General features: G+C 49.6%; 1 protein-coding gene across 2 annotated transcripts in view; it reads right to left on the bottom strand.

Moving 5' to 3' along the window:
- Nucleotides 1-504: 504 nt before the first annotated feature.
- The window catches only part of RELA (RELA proto-oncogene, NF-kB subunit), a 44,122-nt gene continuing 27,817 nt past the window's right edge, over nucleotides 505-16,809 (bottom strand). Inside the window, exons 1-11 of one of the 2 annotated variants that reach the window (XM_036077626.2) lie at nucleotides 8,753-8,955; nucleotides 8,118-8,144; nucleotides 7,863-8,014; nucleotides 7,551-7,699; nucleotides 6,804-6,895; nucleotides 6,301-6,432; nucleotides 5,351-5,455; nucleotides 4,921-5,133; nucleotides 2,777-2,857; nucleotides 2,606-2,680; nucleotides 505-1,852 (exon numbers count right to left, since the gene is read on the bottom strand). In XM_036077626.2, the coding sequence (XP_035933519.1) occupies nucleotides 1,266-1,852; nucleotides 2,606-2,680; nucleotides 2,777-2,857; nucleotides 4,921-5,133; nucleotides 5,351-5,455; nucleotides 6,301-6,432; nucleotides 6,804-6,895; nucleotides 7,551-7,699; nucleotides 7,863-8,014; nucleotides 8,118-8,144; nucleotides 8,753-8,759 (1,620 nt within the window). In that variant the 5' untranslated portion in view covers nucleotides 8,760-8,955 and the 3' untranslated portion in view covers nucleotides 505-1,265. Of the gene's footprint in view, nucleotides 1,853-2,605; nucleotides 2,681-2,776; nucleotides 2,858-4,920; nucleotides 5,134-5,350; nucleotides 5,456-6,300; nucleotides 6,433-6,803; nucleotides 6,896-7,550; nucleotides 7,700-7,862; nucleotides 8,015-8,117; nucleotides 8,145-8,752; nucleotides 8,956-16,809 lie in introns of those variants that run through there. The other variant, XM_078057775.1, reaches the window with a different exon arrangement.

The raw sequence follows: 16,809 nt of genomic DNA, 5'->3' as shown, positions 1-16,809 counted from the left end.
TTCGGCCCTCGCAGAACAGGATGTCCCAGCATAGGCCTTTACCTGGAATCTCCCCTTCCCCAACAGATGCAGACTTTCCCTTGCCCATCCAAGAGATGAAATTCAAACCTTAGTCCAGTGTCCTTATCTTTTATAGCTTGGCCCCATCAAATTTTTCCAACATTGTCTCTTTTACCCTCCTCACTTTCAAAACGCTGGTAGCCGCTCTGTAAAGACACCCTGCTCTGTTGATCTAAGACCTAAAGCTGATAGGGCCTCTGTGATGCCCTTCCTGAAACTACTCCATCCCCGCAGCCAATGGGCCCTACTGGCCTCTCACTATGCTGGGACACCACCCACGTTAGCTGCCTGCTTTCATGCCCCTGCATTTCATTCCCAGGGCATCCTCAGACTGCAAGCTTCTAGACGGCAATGCAAATATTCATCCAGCTCTGTATCACTTATGTCCAGCCTGACGTGACCAGCAAAGAGTGTGCTGTTTGCTGAAAGAAGGGAAATCTCCGGCCAGCTTGGCAATGAATTTATTAGTTCAGAGTAGAAAGAGCAAGAGTCCAACTGCTTCGATTCTTCAGTAAAAACTGAGCCTCTTGACTGGAGAGCTGCCAGCCTGCCCTCCCCCCTACTCTCCAAACAACTAGCCCTACTATTAAGGCACTTGAGAAAAGGGGGAACAGAGGAGTCTCAGACCGAACCTCCCTGGATCCTGGGAAGGGCCAGGGCTGAGCAAGGGAAGAGCTGGCAGAGACCTCTGCACGGCCAGGCCAGGCCCTCAAATGCTGGTGTTAGTTCAAGGACAATGCCAGCGCCACAGAGGGGCTGGTGAGGGGAGTTATTTTGGCACAAGGTGGGAATAATCCAGGATTTGAGGAAGACACTTGGTGATAAGGCTTTGTGGCCTCAAAGGCCATAGCTCCAGCCTGTCCCTCTCTCTAGGAGAGTATTAGAAGCTGGAGGGTAGGGATGGGAGCCCCCAGAATTCCCTATAAAGAGAAGGGAGCTGAACATCAGGATAGGGGAAGAGTTTGAGTCCTCCCTGCTCCCCACTTTCCAGAGAAGTTAATGCTTCTGCTTAAGCACCTCCAAAAAGAGAGAGAGATAGACACTACCAATAAAAGAATAAAATGCACCCCCCCTGGAAGACATTACCCAAAGAAGTTGGGGGCAGTTGGAGCACACCCCGCCCCCCCAGAATCCGTAAGTGCTCGCTTTGGGAGGGCTTCAATCCCCTGCAACCCAGTGCTCCGGGCGGGGTAAGTGTCACCCACTTAGGAGCTGATCTGACTCAGAAGGGCTGAGAAGTCCATATCTGCAATGGAGGAGAAGTCTTCATCCCCTGAGAGGAGGCCGTTGGGGAGCCCAGAGGCCCCTAGGGGAGCAGGAGCTGGGTCAGGGGGCCTCTGGGACCCTGTCACCAGGCGCGTTATTGCCTCAGGGTACTCCATGAGCATGGGCTCGGCCGTGTGGGGGGCCACAGATACACCCTGGCTCAGGAGCTGCTGAAACTCAGAGTTGTCGACAGATGCCAGGTCTGTGAACACGGCGGGGTCAGCGCTGTTGCCCAGCAGGGCCCCCAGGTCTTCGTCGGCATCAAACTGCAGCTGCAGCAGGGCCTCTGACAGCGTCCCTTCCCCGGCCTGGGTGGTCTTGGGGGCTGGGGGGACCACAGCCTGAGCAAGGCCTGGGGCTAAGACTGGGGCAGGGGCTGGGGCAGGGGCCGGGGCCAGGATTGGGGCAGGGGCCGGGGCCAAGGCAGAGGTCTGGTTTGGGATCTGCCCTGAAGAAAAGACCATGGGGGAGAACTCCTCAAAGTTGATGGTGCTGAGGGATGGCGTAAAGGGATAGGACTGGGGAGCTGGGGAGAGAGAGACAGAGAGTCAGGGGTCAGAGAGAGCTCCAGAGACCCACCCTGTCTGTGCCCCAGCCCCTGTCGGTAGGGCTTAGGAGCAGCCCCTTCCTAGGAGGTCCCTGCCAGCACCCTCACTCCCTCCTTTTACTCCATCTGACCTATGCAGTTCTATCCTCACCTCCTCCAGCCCCCAAAGCTCTCCCAGCTTCTTAGAGGAAGGGATGCTGTCAGAGATCAGCTGGTAAAACTTCACTTTACAGCTGAAAACTAAGTCTCGAGAGACCACGAGATCAAGGAGCATCCAGTGTCGTGGCCTGAACCAGGGCACTTCGTTACTCTTTTTTGAGCTACAGACCTGCACATACGTTCTGCTACGTTAAAGGAAATTCTGATTCCCTAATTCAACTGAAAGCTGAAGGCAAAGACTGCATTTTTAAACTGTTTCCCAAGGCATCCAACATGGGATTTAGCTGACACAGTGGTTCTCAGCCCGCAGTGCTCATTGGCTAGTGCATTAGCTGGCTGGGCCACACTTCCGAAGCCTCCGATTGCACAGGTCAGTAACGGGACCCAGGAATGCACATCTTCACCACTCCCTAATGGCTCGGATGTAGGTAACTAGGCCTCCAGCCCTGAGAAACATGAGCCCAACAGAGAGCAGGCTTCAGCTGACTGCTTGTCCCCCCAACCCAGGTGTCTAAACCACAGGCCAAACAGATTTGAGCCTGTAGTTCCAGTGGGGCAACAGGAAACCCTTACCTGGCTTGGGGATGGAAGTTGCGCTTCGGCAAGGCACGGCAATGCGCCGGGGTGGAGGCCGGGGGTCGGCGGGTCCTGTGGGGCAAGGCTGGGTCAGTCCCTAGCTCCCAGTTCCTAGCTCCCTTCCCCATCCACCACCTTCTCTCTAATGCTCTCCACTACCCCTCTCACCATTGAAAGGACTCTTTTTCATGATGCTCTTGAAGGTCTCATATGTCCTTTTGCGTTTCTCCTCAATCCGGTGACGATCATCTAGAAAAGAAATGGGGGGAAGTGGGCCTTGCTCTTGTCAGCTGGATCCCCAGAGCTTTCAAAGGACGCTCAGGAGGAAGATGATGAGAAAAGCTCTCCGTAAGATCCTTTCTCCAAACCCTCCCTGCCAATGAGAAGAGCCGCACAACACTGTGAGACACAATTCTGAGAATCCCACAGCTTTCTGAGAAGGCCTCTGTTAGCTGAATGCAACCCCCAAAGTCCACATGGACGCCTCCAAGTAAAGGGGCCAAGCTCTGGGGCAACAGGAGCCCTTGTGGGACCCTGTCTCCAGCTTATTTGCATCGCCCACATCCTAGCTCACCCCCAGCCTGGATTCAGGCCTGGCCAAGATCTTTGCGCTCTGGGGCAGCTGAGGCACGACAGCCTTGCTGAAGACCAACAGAGACCCGCACTCTTATCTCGGATGGTTGGCTAGTCCAGCCCGGAGCCTCCAGGAGTGCCTAAGTACTGCGGCACGTGGAGAACTCCAAAGTCCTCAGTCCAAAGCCAACCTCATCATCTCACCTCCAAAATCTGCTTCCTCCTCCTCCAGTGTCCCCTCACCACCCATCTGCCCTGCCACCAAAACTAGAAAGCTTGAAATCATCCTCAGCATCTTCCTTTGTCTCACTCCCCACCATCCACTAATTTGACACACATTTACCAAGGACCCACCACATGCAGGCTCCATTCTGGCCACTGGGGGTATGGCTGTGAGTAAGCAGACAAGACTCCTGCTCCCCCAAAAGTTGACACCCTAGTGACGGGGGGCAGAGACATAACCACATACAAGTGATAGGAGCTCTGAGGAAGAGACACAGGGTGATGTAACAGAACCGGAAGTGAGGTTGGAGAGTTGAGGTGGCCACGGAAGCACTGGTGTGAGCCCATCGTGTGAGGATCTGGGGCCAAGCATTCCAAGCCGAGGCAACAGCTGGAGAGCAGGTCCTGGGGAGGACCCAGGGAGGCCAGCAGTGGAGGGGACCTTGGCCATTTGCTCCACAAGGTTCACAGCACATCTCCTGGACCACTGCAGCATCTTCCCTGCAATGGCCTCCCTGCCTTCAGTCTCTCCTCTCCAATCCTTTACACACTCCTGCCAGAGTGAGGTTCCAGATCCACTGGTGCCCCTTCCTTGCTTGAACCTTCGGTGGCTCCCCACTGCCTTTAGGACAAAATCCTGGATGAATGCCTGAGTCTGACACTCAAGGCTCGCTGCTCGCTGGCAGCTCCCGCGAGGTTGCCCCCAAACACAGTGGGCGCCCTCAACACCCCTGCACCTCCAGGTGCCTGTCCGCCTGCCTACAGAATGCACTTCTGGGTCTTTCTCCACCTTAAATGCTCCCGCTCCACGTGGCCATCTCCAGCTCTTTGCACACGCCTCCCTCCATCTCACACGTCATTCTGTCACTTAAGAATCTGTTCTGCCTGTTTGTCTTTCTCACGTGACTGAGCTTCTGGAGCGCAGGGAACACAGCTCCGTCATCTCTGTATTCACACTCCCTGGCACGGGCCCAGACACCAAGTGGGCTCTCGGTAATAATTTGTGGAAAGAACCGATGGCTGTTTCAGGGGTTGCTTTCCAAACTCTATTAGACTGTTCTGAGGGCCGAAAACACCCTCAGGCCAGACGATGGGCTTTGGATTGAAGATCATTCTGACTGTTCCTAATGTGGTCAGGTGCCCAAAAGCCTGGACCAAATCATGACGATGTGGTTGTGACAAGAGACACGCAGCATGCCAACAGGACCCTAGAGCCACACAGCCTGGGTTTAAATACTAACTCTGCGACTATCAGTGTGACCTCGGGCAAGTTGGACACCATCTTCTAAAATCAGGTAATTCACGGATATGCTCAGAATAGGACCAAACACATAGTGAGGGCTCAGTGCCTTGGGTGCCCTTACTATGAACTGAGGCAAGCAAGAGAATCTGACTACGGCATAAATCCCTGCCCCGACTCCAGTGTGTGACCCTCACGCACAGCCGCGTCTAGCCCCGGCCTCACTTTCACTGGCGGGAGTCCGCCAGCCCTGCCGCTTCCCTCCCCAGCCGTGTACCTGTGTCTGGCAAGTACTGGAATTCCATGGGCTCGCTGAGCTCCCGATCTGAAGGCCGCCGCAGCTGCATGGAGACACGCACGGGGGCCTGCAGGCTGGGGTCCGCGTAGGGAGGTGTCCGGAACACAATGGCCACTTGTCGGTGGACGTCAGCTTGAGAAAAGGAGCCTCGGGCCTCCCAGCCCGGTCCCGTGAAATATACTTCAATGTCCTCTGCAGGAGGTGGGACACATGTGTGGGTCACTGTGTTCAACTCACACAGCTCACCGCCCCCCACAATTGCTGAGACTTGTTTCCTGAGATACATCACTCTGCTGCCCCCGAGGTGTTGGGGGGAGTGTTTAAAGCCAGTCTCCTGACACTCACCGTCTCTGCTCAGCCTTGCCCCTCACCTCCTGTTCCAGAGTCCAGCCCTCTTCCTGGTGTATACCTTTCTGCACCTTGTCACACAGCAGGAAGATCTCATCCCCCCCGAGGCAGCTCCCAGAGTTTCGGTTCACTCGGCAGATCTTGAGCTCGGCGGTGTTGGGGGCACCTGAGGGTGTGGGAATAAGGAAGGAAGCCCAGAACCATCAGAGGTCTCCAGTGCTGGCCCGCAGGAGATGCAACATCCCTGTCCATCCCAGAGTCAAGATGGTCCGGAGCTTGCTGACCACACCTCTGCAGCCAAGGTTCGACCGATCCCATGGCTCCTCACCCCCAACTTATTTAGCAACTGTACGTACTAGCACCTACTATGTACCCAGCACCATTCTAGGCACGGAGAACACGACAAAACCCAAACATCTCTGACCTCACGGAGCTTACAGTCCAGGGGAACCAATCTGGTCACACCTCCTCTCTTTCCACTGCACCCAAGCAACCTTCAAGGCCCAGTATGCTTGGCAATAAACCCTCCCCTCCTGACCTCAACTTCATCCTGGTTTCCTATCCTTAGGGCTCCAGAGCCCTTTTATTTTCATTCATCCTGGCTGGTTACAGAATTAAAGACTGCAATTGATCAACATTGGCCCAATTCATCTGTGAACTTCCCGTGAGCTTTCATCATTGAATTACTACTCTGTACCATCATCTTGTTCCTGGGAGTTCATTTCCTGGAGTTGTTAGTACAGTTCTGGGCACACCACCCTCTCATCACATATTCAGAGTGCCTGTCTTCCATCGGACTCCCTGCCAGCCTGGAAACTATGCCTCAAGGGCAGCTCAGGGTCTTCTCTGCCTTGTCCCCCCAGCCAGCACAGAGCTGGACATAGAAGAGATGACAAATACACTAGATGCCTGAATGAAGCCAGAGCTCCTCTCGCAGGCCATTCCCAGCCAACCCCCTTCCTCCTCCCAGGCTCATCCCTCTCCCCTTCCCATGGCTCCTTGGCCACTTACGGTTGTCAAAGATGGGATGAGAGAGGACAGGTGACAAGCGGAGGGGCCTGCCTGCTGGGTCCCGCACTGTCACCTGGAAGCAGAGCCGCACCGCATTCAGGTCGTAGTCCCCACGCTGTTCTTCTATGGGAACTGTCACAAAAACAGATGGTCAGGGGATCAGGAGGTGTGGCAGGGGAGTGGGGGGGGCGGGGAGTTCTGGGCCAGGGGGATTGTTTGAGTGTGTGTCAAACAATAGGAGTCCTAAAGGAGGAGGGAGAGAAGGTTCTAAACCCATCACTGACCTGGGTAACCCACCTGTGACCCTGGATGTCATGTCCCCTCACTGGCTCCCAGTTTCCCCAATGGTAAAATGGGAGAGTGTACTGAATGGGCAGCAAAATTCCATCTGTACTATGAGTCTTGGCCAATGAGGGAGAGATGCAAGGAAGGTGGCTTCGAAAGGGTGACAGAGGGTGGGGGTCCTTCAGGCAGGTCCCAGCCTTTGTTCCCTCACCCCTCACCTTGGAAGGGGTTGTTGTTGGTCTGGATGCGTTGACTGATGGCCTGCTCCAGGTCCCGCTTCTTTACACACTGGATCCCCAGGTTCTGGAAGCTGAGTACCCCCCGCCAGGAATGAGTCCCCTTGTCTCTGCCCAGTCTGCCCCACCTTCCCCTACCCATTCACCAGATCACCACTGTGCTTCACCCCCTCGAATGGCTTCCTACGGTGCTGCAAAGAAACCCACTCCTTACCTTAGCTGACAAGCACCTGTGCCCTGTGGCCTGGCCCTAGCCACGGTCCCTGCTGGCCCCCTACCCTCAGCCGCAGTAGCTTCTTTTCTGTTCTCCAAACACACTAAACTCACCCCCCACTTCCAGGCCTTTGCATTTGTTCACTCTCCTTGGAATGTTTTTTCCATGCTTCTCTGCTCTTTCTCACTCTTCAAGCCTTAACTGGGAGGCCTTTCCTGACATTCCCGGCTCCCCGGCCTCCCCTCCACCAGTCAGCTATTCTTCCAACCTAAAACTGTTTTTATTTTCATCAGTGAAGTTACTTTGGGGGTTCAGAGGTGATTAGGGGTCCATCCCTATCCCATGGAGCTCATTATCTACTTGACAGTGGAGATGCACAAACAGATAAGTTCAAGGCAAAGAGAATCTGCTTGCAAAGCTAGGAGTGAGGAATTCTGCCCCGTGTCCAGCTACATAACTGCCCTGCCTCCTGTCCCCCGACCTCACCCCCCATACCCTGCTGGTCAGGAGCTCACCTGTGGATGCAGCGGTCCGGGCAGAGCTCAGCCTCATAGAAGCCATCCCGGCAGTCTTTTCCCACAAGCTCATGGGGGTGAGGCCGGTGAGGGGGGTCCTTGGTGACCAGGGAGATGCGAACTGTCCCTGGCCCGGTGTAGCCATTGATCTGTTCAAAGTACAGAGAACATCTAGAGACTCGGGAATTCCAGTCCCAATTCCCAGACGTTGATTGCACCCAGGGCCTGGAAGTGAGCCTGCTGGGGTTACACAGTTCCTTCCCGCAAACCCACTCTGTGCCCCCCCACCCCCCCACTAACAGCCATGCTGACCTTGATGGTGGGGTGGGTCTTGGTGGTGTCGGTGCTCCTCTCGCCCGGGATACTGCCAGCGGAGCGCCCCTCGCACTTGTAGCGGAAGCGCATGCCCCGCTGCTTGGGCTGCTCGATGATCTCCACATAGGGACCGGAGGCCTGGGTGGGCTCTGCAGGCGAGACACGGACCAGCCCCAATCAGGCGGCTGCCCTCCTTGCCCCGAGCCCCCGGGGAGCTCCTCCGCGCTCACTGAGAAAGGGTGGTCCACTTACCAGACGGGAAGATGAGGGGAAACAGGTCTGAAAGGAGAGGGAGACAAGGGTCAGCACAAGCCCCCTTCCCATCCTTACCTGCTGCCCCGCGGAGAGGAGATGGAGCCAGGCTCCCTCCCTCCCAAGGGCACTGAGTCAGGGCCTGCTCCCTGGAAAGCCTGCGGTGAAACTAAGGAGAAGGGGCAAAGTAGGCAGAAACACCTGTTTCCTGCAGGAAAACTGGGTACAGCGTCCTCTCCCTACCGAGGGAAACGCAGGCAGGGCCCGTGCTACTTCCATAAGGAAAACTAAGGGAGGGCACTCCCCCACACCTCACCCGGAGAGAAAACGGAGTCAGATACATTCTCCCCTAACAAGGAAACTAAGTCAGAACTGCCCCCATGGCCCCGGGCTGAAACGGAGTCAAAGCTCACCGCCCCCCCTCCCCGGAGGATACTGAGTCAAGACCCCGCCACCCAAAGGGGAAACTGAGTCAGACCCTTCCAAGCCCGCCCCGCCCCGCGCCACCATCCGGCCGGCCGCTCCCTGCGCAGCGCCCATCGGCGCAGGAAGGGGCGGAAGACGGCGCGGGGGCTCCCGTGGCCGTCCCCGCGGCCCTGACGCGGCCACCCCGCGGGGTCAGAGGGCGCCCTCACCGTCCATGGCCGGGGTCCCGGGGGCGGGGCCGGGGTCGCAGCTGGGCCCGCAGCGCGCGCTACAGGCAAGCCATTCGCCAGAGGCGGAAATGCGCCGCGCGCGCCCGCCGCCGCGTCACTGCCGGGAATCCGGCCGCGCCTGCGCGCTGCGCCGCCGCCGCTGCTACCGCCGCCGCCGCCGCGGCCGCCGTCACCAGCGCGGGGCCAGGTGCGCGCTCCGCCGAGGACTGGAGGCCGCGCGCGCCGCCACTGCCGGAGGCTGGGGACAAGTGCGCGCCGCTCGGGGGACTCAGAAGCTGCTCGTGCCGACGCCGCTCTCGGGGCTGGCGGGGCTGCTGGGCTCCCTCCCTTGGTCTGGGCCCCGCCTGGAGGGCGGGCCCGGAGATTACTCACAATGTTTTTAGGGGATTTCGGGGGCCCCCTCCCGCTGATCGGAGGAGTGTGGTGATGTCACCAGGCCCGGTCTGGAGCCCAGCCAGGGCTGCTGGCTGCGGCCGCCTGCCCTGCGCAGGGAAAGGCCCGGGCCTGCTTCGCCCGCAAAGGCCAGGTGGCTGAACACACGGTTTCCTAATCGCCGAAGGTGCTTCATGGTAGTTGTCGCGGCAGAAGCACTTTTTAATTTGCCATCCACCCCAGTCTAACGCAGCGGGGGCAAAAGGGAACGACCGGACTTTTCCACCTGGCAGTGCTTGGACCGTGGGCTTCGCAGAGCGGGCTGCACGCAAGGGGCGACCGAGGCCGCGCCGAGTCGGCTCCCGCTAGCTAGGGGGCCGGAGGGCTCGTAGGTTTAAGATGCATATGCGTTTACGGTTCATCCATACTGCGGTCCTGGGGGGACGATGGATGGACAGGGGTAAATCTCCAGAGCCTCCTCTCTGCCGCCAGATGTCTGTGTCTTAGAAGGTCCCGGACCCTTGGGGCCGCTTAAACCGGCAGGGTCATTTCCCCCTCTCCCCCGCCCATCTCCCCAGGGCCTACTGTTAGGGTCCAACCGTTGGCCAGAGCATTTCCACTAATTACCCATCAAGTGACCTCTCGGCGGGGGGCGGGGGTATCGTCCCCAAGGCCAAGCCCATATGCGTATGCGGGGTGAGGGAGGAGGCTGGAGTACCCCCCACTCCAGGCTTTTTGCTCATCCCCAAAGGAAGATGGCTCGCGGCAGGCAGCAGATTCTTCCCCAAATGGAGAAAGACCGACTTCGTTCTAAATTAGGGAATCATGTGGGAATTGGAAAAGATTGGAAATTCTGACTTGCTTTCCCAGGCTCTGAAAAAACAGGAAGAGAAAAGTGAAAACAGTTAACCACCCCTCCCACTCATTTCAGTTTCTCCTTTGGCTGGCCCGGATTTGAAGAGTCAGCTCACTTTTTTTTTTTTTTTTTTTTTTGAGGAGGCCGACTTCAGGTCGACAGAATAGATTAATTACAATCTTTGGTTAATGACACAATTATTGATCCTTGCGTGATCCTCTTTTAAAAATTCACATATATTTATAACTTAACACGTGGAATTGCATTGTGCCCATTGCAAAACTTAAGGGGCTAGGTAGAATACCACCAGGACTGTGTCCCCCCACCTGCTCCTCTCCTTACACTGGTGTCCCATGCACCATCACCCAGTAGTCTGTGTTATTGCCTTGGCATGTTTTAAAAGAAAAAAAAAAGTACTCACATATACAGGCCTACACAATATGTTGTTTGGTTTTGATGAGTTCTGAACTTCTATGAAGAGAGTATCATATTACTTTTCCTTGGTTATTTGCTTTTATTACTCAACATATTACTAAGATCTGTTCCATTGTTCATTCACTTTTTACTACTGTATACTATTTTGTTGTGTGAATATACCATGGTTTGTTTGTTTATTCATCCTGAGAATGGCCACGTGGGTTTCTGTGGCGTGTTTTTTTTTTTTTTTTTGCTATTATAAACAGTGTTATTAAGAACATTCCTGTGTATGTGTCCTGTTGTACATGTATCCAGGGTTTTTTTGGGTATATACCCAAAAGTGATTTATTAGGGTATAGAATTTCCCTTTATCAGTTTTCTAAATAAGGCCTTAGTTCTCTAGTATTCTCCAAAATTGATAAATAGGCATTTTTAAATTTTTTTTAAAGATTTTATTTATTTATTTGACACACAGAGAGAGAGCACCAGCAGGGGGAGGAACAGAGGGAGAGGGACAAGCAGACTCTGAGCTCAGTGCTGAGCCTGATACAGGGCTCAATCCCATGACCCTGAGATCATGATCTGAGCCAAAATCAAGAGTCAGAGGCTTAACCGACTGAGCCACCCAGGCGCCCTGGGATCAATAGGCATTTAAAAAAAATCTTAATGAATGCATAGATTTAAACATATTTGATGTGCTTTGATCTATTAATATTTGATCTATTGTTATTCTTTTTTTTTAAGGTTTTATTTATTTGACAGAGAGAGACATAGCCAGAGCAGGAAGACAAGCAGGGGGAGTGGGAGAGGGAGAAGCAGGCTTCCCACTGAGCAGGGAACCCGATGCGGGGCTTGATCCCAGGACCCTGGGACCATGACCTGAGTGGAAGGTAGATGCTTAACGACTGAGCCACCCAGGTGCCCCTGATCTATTGATATTCTTATTGAAGTTCAATTTGTTCCATCTCTGACCAGTGGAAATCTCTTCAACTCTGTTCTTCAGGCCTTTTGACATAATTACACAATTCTGGTGCCCAAGATCTGGAATTGGAAAGCTTTCTGAGGAGCCTGGTTCTTCTTAGTGGGAAATGGTATTTAGAGACCCCAGTCTTAGTGCTAGTATCAGTACTGGGTGAGTCATTGTACATCTTTTCAATAAACAGGCTATATATAAAAAATGAAATGCATCAGAAGTTCGCATTGATATCTCCTTTTCTTTTTTTAGATTTTTTATTTATTCATTTGAGAGAGAGACAGAGATAGAGAGAGAGCACAAGCAGGGGGGAGAGCCAGAGGGAGAATCAGACTCCCTGCTGAGCGGATACCCCAACGTGGGGCTCGATCCCAGGACCTAGAGATCACAACCTGAGCTGAAGGCAGATGCTTAACCATCTGAGCCATCCAAGCGCCCCGTGATATCTCCTTTTCAAATTTAGGACCACAGGGTTTTAACTTAACCTCAACCATCTTATGTATTTCTCCTGTGTTTAAAAAAAAAAAAAACTCAATTCTCTTTTTGCAGACATAGAACAATGCATTCTCAAGTTCATATGCAGTCTCAAGGGACCCTGAATAGCCAAAACAATGTGGAAAAAGAAGAACAAAGTTGGAGGACTAATACTTCTTGATTTCAAAACTTACTACAAAAGAATACTAATCAAAATAATGTGGTGCAGATATATAGATCAATGAAATAGAATAGATAGCCCAGAAAAATAAACTCTCATATATATGTTTGAATGATTTTTAAAGATTTTTTTTTTTATTATTAATGAGAGAGAGAGAGAGAGAGAGTGCACAAGCAGGGGGAGCGGCAGGCAGAGGGAGAAGCAGGCTCCCCACTGAGCAAGGAACCCGATGCAGGACTCCATCCCAGGACCCTGGGATCATGACCTGAGCCGAAGGCAGATGCTTAACTGACTGAGCCAACCAGGCGTCCCTATATGGTTGAATGATTTTTGATAAGAGTGCTAAGACCATTCAATAAGGAAAGAACAGTCTTTTCACAAATGGTGCTGGGAAAACTGGATATCCACCTTCAATAGAATAAAGTTGGACCCTTACCTTACATCATATACAAAAATTAACTCAAAATAAATTGAAGACTTAAGGAGCTAAAACCATAAACTCTTTTTCTTTTTCTTTTTAGAGGGGGAGAGAGAGAGAGTGAGCGAGTGAGTGCACGGTGTGGGGGGAGGGGCAAAGGGAGAGGGAGAGAGAGAATCCTAAGCAGGGTCCATGCCCAGCGTGGAGCCCAAAGCCAGGCTCGGTCTCACAACCCTGAGATCATGACCTGAGTCAAAATCAAGAGTCAGACACAATCGATTGAGCCACCCAGGTGCCCCAAACTATAAAACTCTTACAAGAAAGCAGAGGGGAAAATCTTCATGACATTGGATTTGGCAGTGATTTCTTGGATATGACACAACAACACAGGCAACAAAAGAAAAGAGATTTTAAAAAATAGATAAATTCGACTTCGTCAAAACTGAAAACTTTTTTGCATCAAAAGACACTATCAATGAAGTGAAAAAGCAACCCACAGAAGGGGAAGAAATGTTTATAAGGCATGATCAGATAAACATTCATATCCAGGATATATAAATAACTCCTAAAACTCAACAACAACCACCAAAAAACTCAATTCAAAAATAGGCAATGAACAGATATTTCTCTAAAGAAGATATAAAATAGCCAATAAGCACATGAAAAGATGCTCAGCATAACAGCCATCAGAGAAATGCAAATAAAAACCACAATGAGATACCACTTCACACCCATTAGGATGGCTGCTATCAGAAAAACAAAATAACAAGCGTTGTCGAGGATGTGGAGAAATTGGAACTCTTGTACATTTCTGATGAGAACGTAAAATGGTGCAGTTGCTGTGGAAAACAGTATGGCGGTTCCTCAAAAAATTAAAAAATTAAACAGAATACCATATGATCCAACAATTCCATTGCTGGGTATGTATACAAAACAATTAAAAGCAGGAACTCAAACAGGTATTTATATACCAGTGTTCATAGCAGCATTACTCACAATAGCCAAAACATAGAAACAACCTAAATGTCCATGGACAGATGAATGGATAAATAAAATGCGGTATAGACATACAATGGCATATTCTTCAGCCTTACAAAGGAATGACATTCTGATACATGCTACGATATGAATGAACCTTGAAGACATTACACTACATGATATACGGCAGACACAAAAGGAAAAAGACTGTATGGTTCTACTTATATGAGGTACCTAGAATTGTCAAATTCATAGAGACTGAAAGTAGAATGGTGGTTACCCGGGGCTGGGGAGGATGGGGGGAATGAGGAGTTAGTGTTTAGTGGGTAGAGAGTTTATGTTGGGGATGATGAAAAGATTCAGGAGATGGATAGCAGTGATGGTTGCACAACAATGTAAGTGTACTTAAGTACATGGAACTGTACACTTAAAATGGTTAAAATGGTAAATTTTATATGCTGCATATTTTACCACAACAAAAAAAATCTGTTCTCAAGACGCCAACCAAATACTCATTTGATGTGTTTCACACTATACACAAAACACTCTCAGAATAACAACACCAACTGCTACCAATAATGTGGTTGTTGAAAATAGAATATGTTTTTGCAGTAGTTGTGCTTAGGTGTATATAATTGGGGGTATATATCCATTATCAGGCTAAGGTAGCTCATTTCTAGTTCTAGTTTACTAAGAAAGTGTATGGTAAATGGGTATTGACTGCTTTTCCCACATCTACAGAGAAGATCATATGATTTTTGTCCTTTATCTGTTAATGTAGAGTATGATGTAGATTTCCTAATAGTAAACCATCCTGTATTCTTGAGATAAAACTAACTTGGTCACAGTGTGTTATAATGTTGACTTTGATTCACCGATATCGGAGGGAGGGATTTTGCAACTATACTTCCATCTCCTTATAAATGTTAGAATCAGCTTGTTAATTTCCATAAAGCAGCGCTGAATCTATGGATCAATTTGGGGAGCATTGACATCTTAATATCAAGTCTCTCAGTCCATGAGCATGGTTTGATCTACACTTGTTTGGGTTTTCTTTTCTTTTTAAGATTTTATTTATTTGACAGAGAGAGAGAGAGAGAGAAAGAGCACAAGCAGGGGTTGTGGCAGACAGAGGGAGAGGGAGAAGCAGGCTCCTCACTGAGCAGGGAGCTCAACGCTGGGCTCGATCCCAAGACCCTGGGACCATGACCTAAGCTGAAGGCAGACGCCCAACCGACTGAGCCACCCAGGCACCCCTAGGTTTTCTTTAAATTTTTATGTAATGTCTTGTAGTTCTCAGTGTACAAGTCTTGCACATCTTTTGTCAAATTTATCTCTAAGTATTCAATATTTTATGGTATTTTAATGTTTTTAAAATTTAAATTTTGATTGTTGCCAGTATATAGAAATATTATTTATTTATTTATTTTAAAAATGTATTTATTTATTTGAGAGAGAGAGAGAGAGCACACATGCATGCATGTGGGGGGGCGCAGAGGGAGAGAGAGTCTTAAGCAGACTCCATGCTGAGCAGGGAACCTGACACGGGGCTCAATCTCATGACCCTGAGACCAACCTGACCTGACACCAAGAGTCAGATGCTCAATTGACTGTACCACCCAGGTGCCCCAAAATATAATTTATTTTTGAATATTGCATCCCACAACCTTAACTCATATTTTGTTCTTGTAGCTTTATTGTTGTTGTTGTTGTAAATTCCTTAGGATTTTCTACATAGATGATCATGTTGTCTGCAAATAAAGTCAGTTTTGCTTTTTCCTTTCTAATCCAGATGCCTTTAAATCCCTTCCTTCCTTCCTTCTTTCCTTCCTTCCTTCCTTCCTCCCTTCCTTCCTCCCTTTCTTGTTCTAGCTAGAACCTCCAGTACAAGTCTGAATAAAAGTGGTGACAGTGGACATCTTTGCCTTTTCCCAGATCTTAAGAGGAAAGCATTCTCTTTCATCATTAAGTAAAATATTTGCTGCAGGTTTTTTATAGATGCCTTTAATCAGGTTGAGGAAATTCCTTTCTATTACTACTTTGCTGAGAGATTTTATCATGATTATTGGACTTTGTAAAATACTTTCTCTACATCTATTGAGATGATCATATTGAACATACATATTTAACTTCATAAAGTGTTAATGTAAAACAATATCTTAGTGGCCTCATTCACTTCCCTACAGTAAAAAGACCTTAAAAAACTCTCTGGTTTTTATCTTTTTTTTTAAAAGATTTTATTTATTTATTTGAGAGGGAGACAGAGAGAGCACAAGCAGGGGGAGGGGCAGAGGCAGAGAGAGAAGCGACTCCCCGCTGAGCAGGGAGCCTGATGCTGGACGAGATTCCAGGACCCTGGGATCATGACCCGAGCCGAAGGCAGACACCCAACCGACTGAGCCACCCAAGTGCCCCTCTTTGGTTTTTATCTTACCCCTCATGATCTATATAGAATTGTAGCTGAATATCTTAGTTTCACTTTTTGTTTTAATTACATCAGTTAGACACTATTATTATTGCTCTAAGCAGCTGTGTTTATATGGATTTAGCTGCATGTTGGCACTTTTCTAGTTGATCATTCCTTCTCACAATTCAAACCATCCTTCCAGGATAATTTTCTTTCCTCTTGAAACGCATCCTTTAAAAGGTCCTTGAACATGTTTTCTGCTATTAAACTCTTAATTTTTTATTATCTGCAATGGGTTCATTCTACCCTCATTCTTGAATGATAATTTTGATAAGCACACAATTCTAACTTGGTTATTTTCTCTCAATGCTTTACAGATTGTCTTGTGACTTCCTTTGTTGTGTTGAGAAGGTTGCTGTTATTCTAACTCTTATTTCTTTATTAGAAACCTGTCCTTTCTTTTTTGGCTGATTTTAAGATCTCCTCTTTGTCTTTGATATTCTGTAGTTCCAGTACAATCTGTCTAGGCATAGATTTCTTTCTACTTAACTTCCTTGGGATAAATTATGTTTTCCAGATCTGTGGGTTGATGTTTTTCATCAGTTGTGAAAACTCTGTATCCATTGTCTCTAAATATATTGCCTTTCCTCTATGCTCTCCATAAGTTCTTTCTGGGACTTATTAGTAAAATAACTAGATAGGCCTCAGGGAAAAAATATTTGCAACACATATATCCAAGAAGGTCCTTATATCCAGAATACATAAAGAACTCTGGAAAATCAATGATAAAACGAGAAGCAATAAAAATTGCCAAAAGAGTTGAACAGAAACTTCACAAAAGAAGATACACCAAAAAATGGTCAATAAACACACAAAAGAATATTCATCAAGAGTCATCAAAGAATTGCAAGCTAAAACTAGAATAAGATACTTCACATATACTAGAATAAAAAAGACTAA

Source organism: Halichoerus grypus, chromosome 11, assembly GCF_964656455.1.
Source record: "Halichoerus grypus chromosome 11, mHalGry1.hap1.1, whole genome shotgun sequence".
Classification (NCBI taxonomy): Eukaryota; Metazoa; Chordata; class Mammalia; order Carnivora; family Phocidae; genus Halichoerus; species Halichoerus grypus.
The sequence above is the reverse complement of the archived record's forward strand: the minus strand, read 5'-3'. Positions and strand labels throughout refer to the sequence as shown.